This window comes from Mastigoproctus giganteus, chromosome 4 (genome assembly GCF_048544385.1).
Source record: "Mastigoproctus giganteus isolate SK-2022 chromosome 4, ASM4854438v1, whole genome shotgun sequence".
NCBI lineage: Eukaryota > Metazoa > Arthropoda > Arachnida > Uropygi > Thelyphonidae > Mastigoproctus > Mastigoproctus giganteus.
In genome coordinates, this window is record NC_143578.1 from 145,912,826 (window position 1) to 145,925,737 (window position 12,912).

At 37.1% G+C, this 12,912-nt stretch overlaps 1 protein-coding gene across 1 annotated transcript in view; it reads right to left on the bottom strand.

Annotated features, from left to right (window-relative positions):
- Positions 1-12,912, bottom strand: part of LOC150087117 (protein O-linked-mannose beta-1,2-N-acetylglucosaminyltransferase 1-like) — a 275,054-nt gene that overhangs the window by 51,349 nt on the left and 210,793 nt on the right. Inside the window, exons 14-15 of the mRNA XM_090372379.1 lie at positions 3,065-3,255; positions 2,906-2,950 (exon numbers count right to left, since the gene is read on the bottom strand). Coding sequence (XP_090228505.1) covers positions 2,906-2,950; positions 3,065-3,255 — 236 coding nt within the window. The remainder of the gene's footprint in view (positions 1-2,905; positions 2,951-3,064; positions 3,256-12,912) is intronic.

Consider the following 12,912-nt stretch of genomic DNA (forward strand, 5'->3'; position numbering starts at 1 on the left):
CATCTTACTTGCTTTATAACTTTTCACTTGCTTTATAATTACAAAAGTATATATTTATGCACTTTATATACATATACAGTGGTCCTTTTATCCCTCAATCACAAACCAAAATTATCATTACTCAGCATACGAAATACATGCTAAAGGCTTAATCCATTTCAATAATATTGGAAGTTGAACTTTTTCACTGAAAAATGAACATTACAATACAGTACTGAATAGTATTTGAGAATTTCATATTAGTAAAAAAAATATTTATACTAACATTGCTCTATGCCTTGCAGCCAATCTCTTCCTGGTTCTAATGATATGGAATTTTCTTAACTTTTACAGTTGTCATATATTATCATCCTGCTTTCTTTTGTCTTCTCCAACATCATGTTTGATCACAGATTTCAACTGGTGCTGGTCTTCAGCAGTTAGTTCCCTTTCATAAGACTCAAAGTCTTCAACGTCCTCTTTGCCCACTTCAAGTCCAATAGACTGACTAACAGAAATTTCTCGATCAACATTAGCCTGATCCTCAAAGCCTTTAATGCTGAATGGCTAGCCAAAAAGCTTTCCAAGCAGCATTCAGGTAGTGAATTAAGACTTCTTGCCACATGACAATGTTTTTTTACAACTCCAAGATGTTGAACTTTGTCTTCCAAAATTCCTTTGGCATCATGACATCATCAATGTTGCTTTTTAGTATTTACTAAATGCCATCTTCATGTAAAGCCTCTTGAAGCTGGCTATCATTTGTTAATCCACAGGCCAGAATAAAGAAGTGGTGTCGGCTAGCAGGAACATCACTTTGATGAAATCAAATTTGCATCCCAAAGAATGCAGAAAGCTGAGGGTCATGGCCAAGTACACAGTATAAAAACAGCAGTGCCTTCAATACCAGTCAGTTCACCTTGGATAAACTTTTTCTGCTCATACTCTGAGATTTATAGAGCAATATACAACTGTAGGATTTAATTTGAAGTTGTCAGAACCATTAGGACCAAGCAACAAGATAATCCTGTCCTTCATAGGCTTGGCAAAGCAGCTTCATTTTTAGTTATGTTGGTTCTCTTTGGAATCTTAGTACTTCTTCACAGCAGGACAAAAAATTCAACTGCCCATTCAATAAATATCTGCCGGGTCACCAATGCCTTGTGGTTTGACCCTCAATTCACCTTGGATAAACTTTTGATGCTTATACCTTGAGATTTATAGAGCAATACACAATTGTGGAGTTTAATTTGAAGTGCCAGAAGCATTAGCACCAAGCAACAAGATTATGTTTGGAATCTTTAGCATTAGCATTAGTAGAGGCATTTGATGCAAGAAAGCAAGCTTATTCAGCATCAGCCAAAAAAAAAAAAAAAAAAAAAAAATCACTTCCACTTCACCCCTCTGTTCGTTCAAAATACCTGTCCAGCTGAGCCTTAAACTTATTTAGGCTATCAACCTCCACTACAAGGGATGGAAGTCTGTTCCACCAACCAACCACCCGCTGGCTAAAGGCAAATTTCCGCACGTCTATCCTACATCTGTCTTTCCTCAATTTGAATTTATGCCCTCTCAGGTGATTATTCTGAGCTAGAGGAAGAATCCCATCAGCATTGAGCATGCTCAAACCATTCAAGGCTTTATACACCTCTATCAGATCACCTCGCTGGTGCCTAGTCTCCAGACACTGTAATTTGCAAAACTTAAGCCTTTCTTCGAAGAGCACCCCTTTGTTCCATTCACTAATCTTGTTGCCCTTCTCTGTACTCGTTCCAGCAGCTCTACATCCTTCTTGAAATGAGGCCTCCAGACCTGTATACAGTACTCTAGGTGTGGCCTGACCATTGCCTTATACAAGGGAATAATCACCTCCTTATCCCTGCTGGAAAAATTCCTGTATATCATTGACAATACTCCATGAGCTACTCTTGCAGCCCGTCTGCACTGCTCAGAGAACTTCATATCTTCTTCCAAAAGAGGTTAGTCTCATCCACTGAACACTTGGTGAAAAAATTGACCTTCCTTTTCTATTAATTCACAAAACAACCTATTTATCTGCACTTGCAGCTTCACATGCCTGGCTACACTTTTAACTGTGGTTGTCTCTTTTAAAATGCTTAAACCATCCTTGACTAGTTGTAAAGTCTTCAAAATGGGAATCTGATGACTGTGAAGTGTCACATTTTAAATCACAGCTTTAGCCCTGTCATAAATAAATTGAGCACTGAAATTCATCTTTCATTTCATTTTTCACAAACCACAGCATTAATAGTTTTCCATTTCTAAAATTAATCCTTTGAAAACTGGTAAAAGCATCCATCACTTGCATTGTTTTTAATGCATCCTTTTTGTTTAATGATTGTCAAAACCGTGGATTGCATAACACCACATTCACTTACAGGTGCACTTACTTTAACATTGTTTTCAATGTTAATATTTTGAAAAATCTTTCTTCATTTGCATAGAAATTGATTTCCCTGCTTTTCTTTTCCTTCACATTCACTTATCCCAGACAAATGGACTCCAAGCACTCAAATGCAACTGCATGATTTTAGAGTATTGTTGTCGGCTTAAAATTAATGCTTGACTTTAGGGGTACTTGGGTGGCCAAAAATGAAGACTGCATGGCTCATGAGCACTTTTCTTGGCCAAAAATGAGCCCAGAATATTATTGCACTGATATCATTAATTGAGGCATTCATCATTAATCAGATGCAAAGGTTCTATGAGAGGCACATCATAAACTAAAGTATCATTAATCAAAGGCATTATTAATTGTACCACTGTATATTTTTTTAAATATGACTCACTAAATTTTGAGGGTTAAATAATAAATTGGTTTTTAACAAACAACAGGTTTATTGATATTAAAAAAATAAGATAAATGAATTACAAATGACAGACTTTTGAGGAAAGTATTACTTACCTTAAGAGATCATGTATCACTTCTTCGTAACTTTCTTGTTTCACGCTAAAATAAAATTCATGCTGATTAATTAAGCAGAGAACATAAGCTTAGAGAACAACTGCATTATAATTTTACTAACAGCAGTAAATTAAATGAAAACTTCCAATTAACATTTACCTGTCCAGATCTTTTAGTTCAACATGAGGCTGTGTATTAAATGCATGTTTCTTAAAATACACATCTTGAAAATAGGAATTCATGTTTAATCCTGAAGAACCAAAATGGTACGTACGGGACACATCAGGAACTATACATTCTCTTCCCTTTCGAATATCTGGTAGTCTCATCCACATATCCCAGTCCCACAGCTATGGAAAAAATTATATACATGTAAATACACCAAAATCTCAATGAGTAACAGAAAAAGTATATAATTTCTATATGCTGTTTAAAAAAATAGACACCAACCAATGCTTCTGCCTGGCAACTCAAATTTGAGAAAGTTTTAATTTTCAAAAATTAATTTAAAATAAATTTTTAATACAAAACATGTACTTTTCACAGTCATCTTCAGAAAAGACTGAAAATATAATGGCATCAAAAAACAGTTTTGAATTATTTTTTGGGGATTTTTCATGTGCACAGAGGAATTGCATTTTGCATACTTAACTCAGGGTTAAAAGCAATACTTATAGATGTACTAGCTAAAAAAAAAAAAAAAAAAAAAAAACATTCATTTCTCCATTCCTTCTAATACTTTTTTCCAAATCATCCTTAAATTTATTCACCAGGATCCCAACATGAACTAATGTGATGAGTTGGAAACCCACTCAACACATTAGTTCATGAAAGGCAGCAGCCAGTTATAATTACTCTGTCTTCTATCACTTAACTAAGAAATACTTCTAATCCAACTAAGAAACACTGTTCAAGGTTTAGGCCTAAATGGATGTCAGAGGAATTAATGAGGCTCATGGCAGAGAAGAAGAATGTATGGGATGCATATAAAGTATCAAGTGACACAGAAGCCTACGGCAGGTATAAACTAGTCTGTAATCAAGTCACAAAGGAGGTTAGGCAGGCGAAGGCAGATTACAAGAAATCTTTGGCAAATTTTGCAAAGTAAAACAGCAGAGAGTTCTTTACTTATGTAAACTCTAGAAAGAAAGGGATGTATCAGATTGGACCACTTAACATAGATGGGTTGACTATTGATGATCATGCTCAGGTAGCTGATAAACTGATTGAGTATTTCGCATCTACATTCACATATGAGAAGTCATTCAATGAAGGGAGTGCCAGAAGTTTATCAAATGCTAACAGGAAGGCAAGTGATTTTGTAATAACTGAGAACAAAGTGGAGAAGAAATTGTTGAAGTTAAACATAAGGAAGGCACCTGGGGTGGACGGGATCTATCCAGTTATATTAAAGGAGGCAGCAAAGGAAGTAAGCAAACCATTAGCCATAATTATGAGAGCTTCCTTGGACTCAGGGGAGGTCCACATGGACTGGAGGTGTGCAAATGTATCACCAATTTACAAAGGGGGTTAAAAAGGTGACAAGTAACTACAGACCTGTTAGTTTAACTTGTGTTCCGGGGAAAATAATGGAGTCACTGGTTAAAGAAGCATTGCAGGATCATCTAGACAAGACTGCAGTAATAGTTAAGACACAGCATGGGTTTGTTAAAGGGAGGTCTCGTCTGACTAATTTGATTGGATACTATGATGTGGTCACAAAGGAACTGAACGCCAAAAATAATTTTGATACCATATACTTGGATTTTAGGAAAGCTTTTGATTTGCACATGGAAGACTGCTGTACAAATTGGAGAGGTATAGCATTAAGGGTAAGTTGCTACAACGGATAAAGGGATGGTTGAGTGGGAGATGACAGAGAATGGTAATCAATGGACACTGCTCTTCGTGGACAAATGTTGTTAGTGGAGTTCCCCAGGGTTTGATGTTGGGCCCATTGTTGTTTTGTATATTTATCAATGATATTGATGAAGGTATATCAGGTTTAATGTCTAAGTTTGCAGATGATACACAAGTTGGCAGGGTTGTCAGCGACAATAAAGACAGTATGCTACTCCAACTGGATCTAGATAAGTTGGGCAAATGGGCTGAGAAGTGGCAACTGAAGTTTAACATCGACAAATGCAAAGTACTGCATATGGGTAGCGATAACCGAAGAGAAATGTACCAAATCTGTGGTACTACACTCAGGGAAGTGGAAAGTGAAAAAGACCTGGGGGCAATTGTGCAGTCAATTGTGCTGAGCAGTGCAGATGGGCTGCCAGGGCAGGTCATGGTGTCTTGTCAATGTCAATGATATATAGGAATTTTGCTAGCAGGGACAGGGAGGTGATTATCCCATTATACAAGGCAGTGGTCAGGCCACACCTAGATTACTGTGTACAGATCTGGAGGCCTCATTTTAGGAAGGATGTGGAGTTGCTAGAATGCGTACAAAGAAAGGCAACAAGATTGGTGAGGGGAACAAAGGGGTGCTCTTACCAAGAAAGGTTTAAGTTCTGCAAATTGTAGCACCTGGAGAGTAGGCACCTGTGAGGTGATCTGACTGAGGTGTATAAGGCCTTGAATTGGTTGAGCAAGCTGAATGCTGATGGGATTCTTCCTCTTGCTCAGACTAAGAACCTGAGGGGGCACAGTTTCAAACTGAGGAAAGATAATTGTAGAATAGATAAGTGGAAATTTGCCTTTAGCCAGTGGATAGTTGATTGGTGGAACAGGTTTCCATCTTTTGATGTGGAAGCTAATAGCCTAAATAAATTTAAGGCTGAGCTGGACAGGCATTTGGAACGTATGGACGGATGAAATGGGAGCGGTTTTTTTTTTTTTTTTTTGGCTGATGCTGCATAAGCTTGCTTTCTTGTATCATATACCTCTACTAATGCTAATCATTTTTTACAGAGGAAAAACTTGTCCTAATACAACATTGCTCAAATTCATACAACTGCACATATGGTCTAGTATCAAAGGCCTTTATTGAATTCTAAGTATGGAATGTTAAAATAACTCTTTGCATCCAGTTCCTTTGTGATAACTCATAGTAGTTAATCAGACTGGTGATGCATTGATCTCCATTTAAAAAACTCATGCTGTGATTGCCTTATAGCTCTACTCCTATCAAGATGATCTTCCATTACTTCTGTTGTTCACACTTTACAGAGACTAAACTTAAAGGTCTGTAGTTACTCAATTTACCTCTAAATCAGTCATGTGAATAGTAGATACATTTTCACATCTCCAGTCTGCTGGTACTCCTTCTGAATCTAAGAATGCTCTCATTATTAAATGAATGATCTCTTTAAAGGTTTAACTATCTCTTTTGCATCTTCTTTTAATATAACTGAACAGATTCTAACAGCCCAGTAATCCAAAAAGTGTACTATACACATAAGAAAAAATACTAAGGCATTATTACAGAGAAGGGCAATGAGACTAGAGGGGAAACAAAGGGATGCTCTTATGAAGAAATGCTTCAATCGCAGTGCTTGGAGACTAGGCACCTGCAAAGTGATCTGACTGAGATGTTTAATTAAGGCCTTGAATGGCTTGAGAAAACTCAATGCTGATGGGATTCTTCATCTTGCTCAGACTGTGCATATGAGAGGGACAAATTCAAACTGAGGAAGAATAGTTGCAGAATAGATGTACTAAATGTACAGAAGTCTGCTTTTAGCCAACAGATGATTGAATGCTGGACAAGCTTCCATCTGCTGTTATGGAATTGGATAGTTTGAATAAATTCCAGGAAGAACTAGACAAACTACTGGAAGAGATGGATAGGTGAAATGGGTAATATATATATATATATATATATATATATATTTTTTTTTTTTTTTTGCTCATGTTATATAAGTTTGCTTTCTTGCATCATTGCCACTAGTAATACTAATACTAAATTGGTTAAGCCAATCTGATATATACAGAACCTATAAATAACTATTGATTACAGCTAAACTAATTTAATATACTGAGAACCTGTAAACAACTGCCAGGGTATATTATATAATTATTCAGCTAGTGCTTGAAGTACTGTTAACTTTCTCATTAATTTGTTCAGCAATGGCTTATTATAGCCATACTCACCTCCTGCTTAATAAGCCATTGCTGAATGAATTAACTGCCAGGATCTATTAAAGCTAAACCAAATTTAGTATTTAAATAAATGCACTATGTTATATTTAATTTTTAATAATATCCTGTGGATATACATGATTAGATCATAGCTTAAGGCATACTGAATCCCATTAATCATACAAAATTGGTTTAGCTTTATTATACTAACAGCATTTCATAATGATAGGACCATCAGTGCAGTCATCTCTTCATACAGCCCATCAAAACTTGCTGTATAACATGCCTACTGCTTACAGTTTTAGAATAAAGTTAGTTCACAGTGGTAGAACATCTATGAAATAGATTACAAGTTTTATTTTTTCTTTATTTGCCCTATGGCATGACTTGTTCCAACACTGAAATTCTTACAAATTCCAGTTCAATATTGCAGCCTTGTAATATTGGCTATTAGTGGTCACATGTTTAGCAAAGGAAGTAAGCAAACCCTTAGCCATAATTATGAAAGCTTCCTTGGACTCTGGGGAGGTCCCCATGGACTGGAGATGTGCAAATGTGACCTCAATTCACAAAGGGGTATCAAAGGGTGACAAGAGTAATTACGGACCTGTTAGTTTGACTTCTGTTCTAGGGAAAATAATGGAGTCACTGGTTAAGGAAGTGATGCAGGATCATCTGGACAAGACTGTAGTTATAGTTCAGACACAGCATGGGTTAAGGGGAAGTCTCGTCTGACAAATTCGATTGGATACTATAATGTGGTGACAAAGGAATTGGATGCAAAGAATAATTTTGATATCATATACTTGGATTTTAGGAAAGCTTTTGATACCGGGGCACACGGAAGACTACTGTACAAATTGGAGCAGTATGGTATTAAGTGTAAGTTGCTACAATGGATAAAAGGATGGTTGAATGAGAGAAGACAGAGATTGATTATCAATGGACACTGCTCTTCAGGCTTAATGTCTAAGTTTACAGACAATACAAAGGTTGGCCGAGTTGTTCATGACAGTAATGACAGTACACTACTGCAACATGATCTGGAAAAGTTGAGCAGATGGGCTGAGAGGTGGCAACAGAAGTTTAACATTGACAAATGAAAAGTACTGCATAAGGGTAGCAGTAACCCCAGAGTACCGTATCAACTGGGTGGTACTACACTCAGAGTAGTGGAGAATGAAAAGTATCTGGGGGTAATTGTGCAGTCAGTTTTAAGTTTTCTGAACAGTGCAAAAAGGCTGCAAGAGTAGCTCATGGTGTCTTGTCAAAGATATACAGAAATTTTGCCAGCAGGGATAAGGGGGTGATTGTCCCCTTGTATAAGGCAATGGTCAGGCCACACCTTGAGTACTGTATACAGGTCTTTAGGTCTCATTTTAGGAAGGATGTAGAGCTGCTGGAACGAGTACAGAGAAGGACAACGAGATTGTGAGTGGAACAAAAGGTTGGGGTTACCAAGAAAGGCTTAAGTTCATTGCAGCTTCTGGAGACTAGGCTTGGTTTGGTTTGGTTTTTTTTTTTAGGAGCATTAGCAACTAAGGCCATATTGCTCCGGGATATGCGGTGGTCATTCCCTGACCTTTCCGCATCCTCCATATTTGGTGGTGACGGGCTCGAACCCCGGTCTAATCAAGAAGCGTGTACTACGCACTGCTGCTCCTTCCCACCTGGCTACGGAGGCGCCTGGAGACTAGGCACCTGCGAGGTGATCTAATTGAGGTGTATAAGGCCTTGAATGGATTGAGCAAGCTCAATGCTAATGGGATCTTCCTCTTTCTCAGATTACTCACCTGAGGGAGCATAAATTCAAATTGAGGAGAGACAATTGTAGAATAGATGTGCAGAAATTTGCCTTTAGCCAGCAGGTGGTTGATAGTTGGAACAAACTTCCATCTGTTGTAGTGGAGGTCAGCAACTTTAAAAAAATTCAACGCAGAACTATACAAACATATGGAGTGAATGGATGGGTGAAATGGGAAGGGTTTTTTATTTTTTATTTCTGGCTGATGCTATATAAGCTTGCTTTCTTACATCATATGCCTTACTAATGCTAATGTTAATGTAATAACTGAGAGCAAAGTGGAAGAGAAATTGTTGAAGTTAAACATAAGGAAGGCACCTGGGGTGGATGGGATCAATACATTATATTAGAGGAGGCAAATGAACTAAGCAAACCCTTAGCCATAATTATGAGAGCATCCTTGGAATCAGGGGAATTCCCTACGGAGTGGAAATGTGCAAATCTATCCTGAATTAACAAAGGGGGATAGATGACACGAGTAATTACAGACCAGTTAGTTTAACTTCTGTTCCAAGTGAAATAATGGAGTCACTGGTTAAAGATGCATTGCAGGATCATCTAGACAAGACTGCAGCAATAATTCAGACACAGTATGGGTTTGTTAAGGGGAAGTCTTGTCTGACAAATTTGATTGGATACTATGATATGGTTACAAAGGAATTAGATGAAAAAAATAATTTTGATATCATATACTTGGATTTCAAGAAAGCTTTTGATACTGTTGCGCATGTATAAACTGGAGACCTGGGAGTGATTATGCAGTCAGATATGAAATTTTGTGAGAAATGCAGACAAGCTGCCAGAGCAGATCATGGGGTATTGTCAATGATATACAGGAATTTTGCTAGCAGGGAAAAGGAGGTGATTATCCCTTTGTATAAGGCAATGAGCTTGCACACCTTGAATTGAGGTCACACCTTGAATATTGTGTACAGGTCTGGAGACTTTATTTTAGAAAGGATGTAGAGCTGCTGGAACGAGCAGAGAGAAGGGCAATGAGATTGGTAAGGGGAACAAAGGGGTGCTAGTACCAAGATAAGCTTAAGTTTTGCAAATTGCAGCACCTGGAGAGTAGGCACACGTGAGGTGATCTGATTGAGGCATATAAGGCCTTGAATGGTTTGAGCAGGCTCAGTGCTGATGGGATATTTCCTCTTGCTCAGATTAAGAACCTGAGGGGGCATTGATTCAAATTGAGGAAAGACTGTTGTAAAATGGACGTGCAGAAATTTGCCATTAGCCAGTGGGTAGTTGATCGCTGGAAGAGACTTCCATCTCTTTTTGTGGAAGTTGACAGCTTAAATAAACTTAAGGCTGAGCTTGATAAGCATTTGGAGTGAATAGATGAGTGAAATGGGGGGGGGGTTCCCTTTGGCTGATGCTGCATAAGCTTGCTTTCTTGCATCGTATGCCTTAACTAATGCTAATGATAATGTAAAAAAAAAATGAACTGAAAAAATAATACATAAATGATGAGTTATAGATATAAAAGTTAATATTTTTAAAATCATTGAATAAATACTTAAGTTGTACAATATATATCGCAGTATTATTTTTTCTAAAAATGTGCCACCATACCAGATTTCAGTATCAGGAGGGTACAATGTACCTGCTGACCCTACCCTGGCTATGCCATTGAACAGTAGTAATCAGAAAGTAATCCATTACAGTGTGGGCAGTGGAGAATGTTTTCTGCTTCAAATGGATGGAAAGTAGTTGTCAATATTCCATTTGGAAATAATGATAACTGGCGTGGAGGCAGTACAATCGGTGTTTTTTTCTGAAAAGTTCCTTGCAGTAAATTTAAACAGGAAGTTACCCCTTACATTACTGAAAGGAATTTTGCTAGAAGGGAAAAGGAGGTGATTATCCCTTTGTATAAGGCAATGGTGAGGCCACATCTTGAATACTGTGTACAGGTCTGGAAACTTTATTTTAGGAAGGATGCAGCCAGTGCTAGGGGTATGCAAGTGAGGCACTTGCCACTGGTGCCATGCTGTTAATAAAATATGCTTTACATTTAACATTCAGTATCAATTTCTACTTTCTCTCTACCCCAAATACAAAATATATTTTCTTATTTATTGTATTGTTAGGTTTCACTACCTACGATGATACAAATATACCAGTGATAGGTATAGTTAGTGCTTTTTTTGGTATGCAACAGTACGGTGTACCTGCACCTTTATTAACAGTGACATTTGGATGCAGTACATTTCGAAATTTGTAATATTTAGTAAATTTTTTTCATATGTTTACCTACTATTCAAATAAGCTTATAGTTATTTAACTAAATTTGCACTTTTCACTGTCTGTTGTTAAGATATTTCCTATATAAAACTTTACAACCATTTTTAGAATTTTAAATTACTCAATCGGATCTCTTTTTAACGAACTCCTTTATAGCTAATTTTTCTATTTGAGTTTTTTTGAATTCCCCTTGGTAAAATAGTTTCCATTGAGTGAAGAAAATTTTCATATAACAAACAGTTTAGGAGAGACTTAAGGGTATGCACTGTTCGCATTTCTTGCCTTCAGGCAATTTAGGCAATTAGTGCTGCTGCTGCTAAGCACATATTAAGAGAGCTAAAGGGATTACCATTCAACAACTTAGTGGAATTTGTACAACATCTGACCACCTGTCCCACATACCAAGAAGTTGCGCTGGTGAACAGTGAGCAGATCAAGGGGTATTCCCAAATTCTCTAACACTGTGCTACTATAAGTGTCCTGTTAGAGAATTTGGAGAGAGTGATTTAGAGAATTAGGAGAGAGAAAGTATCTGTTGAAAAGCAGTCATAGGTTTTACTAGTGGAGGTGTCTATTTTTAATGATATCACAATTATTTCGGTGTCACACAGTGCCATACCTAGACTTCTGTCGGCCCATGGGAAAATATTCATCTTGGTAGTGGTTGGTTTGTTGTTATTTGGTTTTTAAGAGCATTGGCAACTAAGGCCATATTGCTCCGGGGATATGCGGTGGTCATTCCCTGACCTTTCTGCATCCTCCGTATTTGGTGGTGACGGGCTCGAACCCCGGTCTAATCAAGAAGCGTGTGCTACGCACTACTGCTCCTTCCCACCTGGCTAGGGAGATGCCTCTCAGGCCCTTTACGGGCCTGGCGTCTTTGGCTGTCTCCTGTTTTTCCAATTTTCATCATTAATTAAGTAGGGGCCCGAACATGTTCTTTGCCTCCGGGCCCGAAAAAGGGTAGCTATGCTACTGCATCTTGAGCCCCCTCGCAAAAATTAAAGGTGGAATTCGTAAAATTGAAAAAAAAAAAAGTAAACACTCAAAAATTATTCTAATCATAATTATTTATTTAAACTTTAATGGCTAGTACATTATTTATATAAACTTAAAAGTTTTCACATCATTATCTTACAATATTTACTTGCTATGAATCTGTTTATAACTTCTGATGTTTTTATATCTTTTAGTACATCTTGTTCTATTGACATAATGGCCAATCCCTTAATTCTTTCTTGGCCAACTGTTGCTTGTGAATATGTTTTAATCATTTTGAGTCTTGAAAAACTCCTCTCTCCTGACACAACCATTGGCAGTGTTAATAATATCTGAAGAGAAATGGTGATGTTGGAATATAATTCAACTAATAAATTAATAAATAAATAAATAATTCAACTAACAAATAAATGTCAATAATTCTAAGCAACTAAATTTTTTTTCCTTTTAAAACATGTTGCAAAGATTGGATTTCTTGATGTAACTTTTTAGCATTGATGTCGCTGCTCCCATCGTCGCCAGTGAGAATTCCTTCAAGGTGTTGACATTTCGTTTCTATTGCACTTTCAAATAAATTCATGAAGTTTTCTGATTTTAGAATAAGATGAAATGCCGAGGATATTTAATTTATTCATCTTCTCAAATCTTTCTTGTAAGCTAACGATAGCAACATTGATCATTATATTAAAAAATTCTGTTTCAAATGTTTGAAAATACTGTTTCAAATTCCACTTTGGTTGAATCAATACAGTGTTCATCTGATGAAGTTTCATAGGTAAACTCATGCTTTTTCTAGAAACTCGCACTTCTAGTAACACTGATGGTACTTCCAACTCAGTTGCAATGTCTGTAGCTTTATCTATGC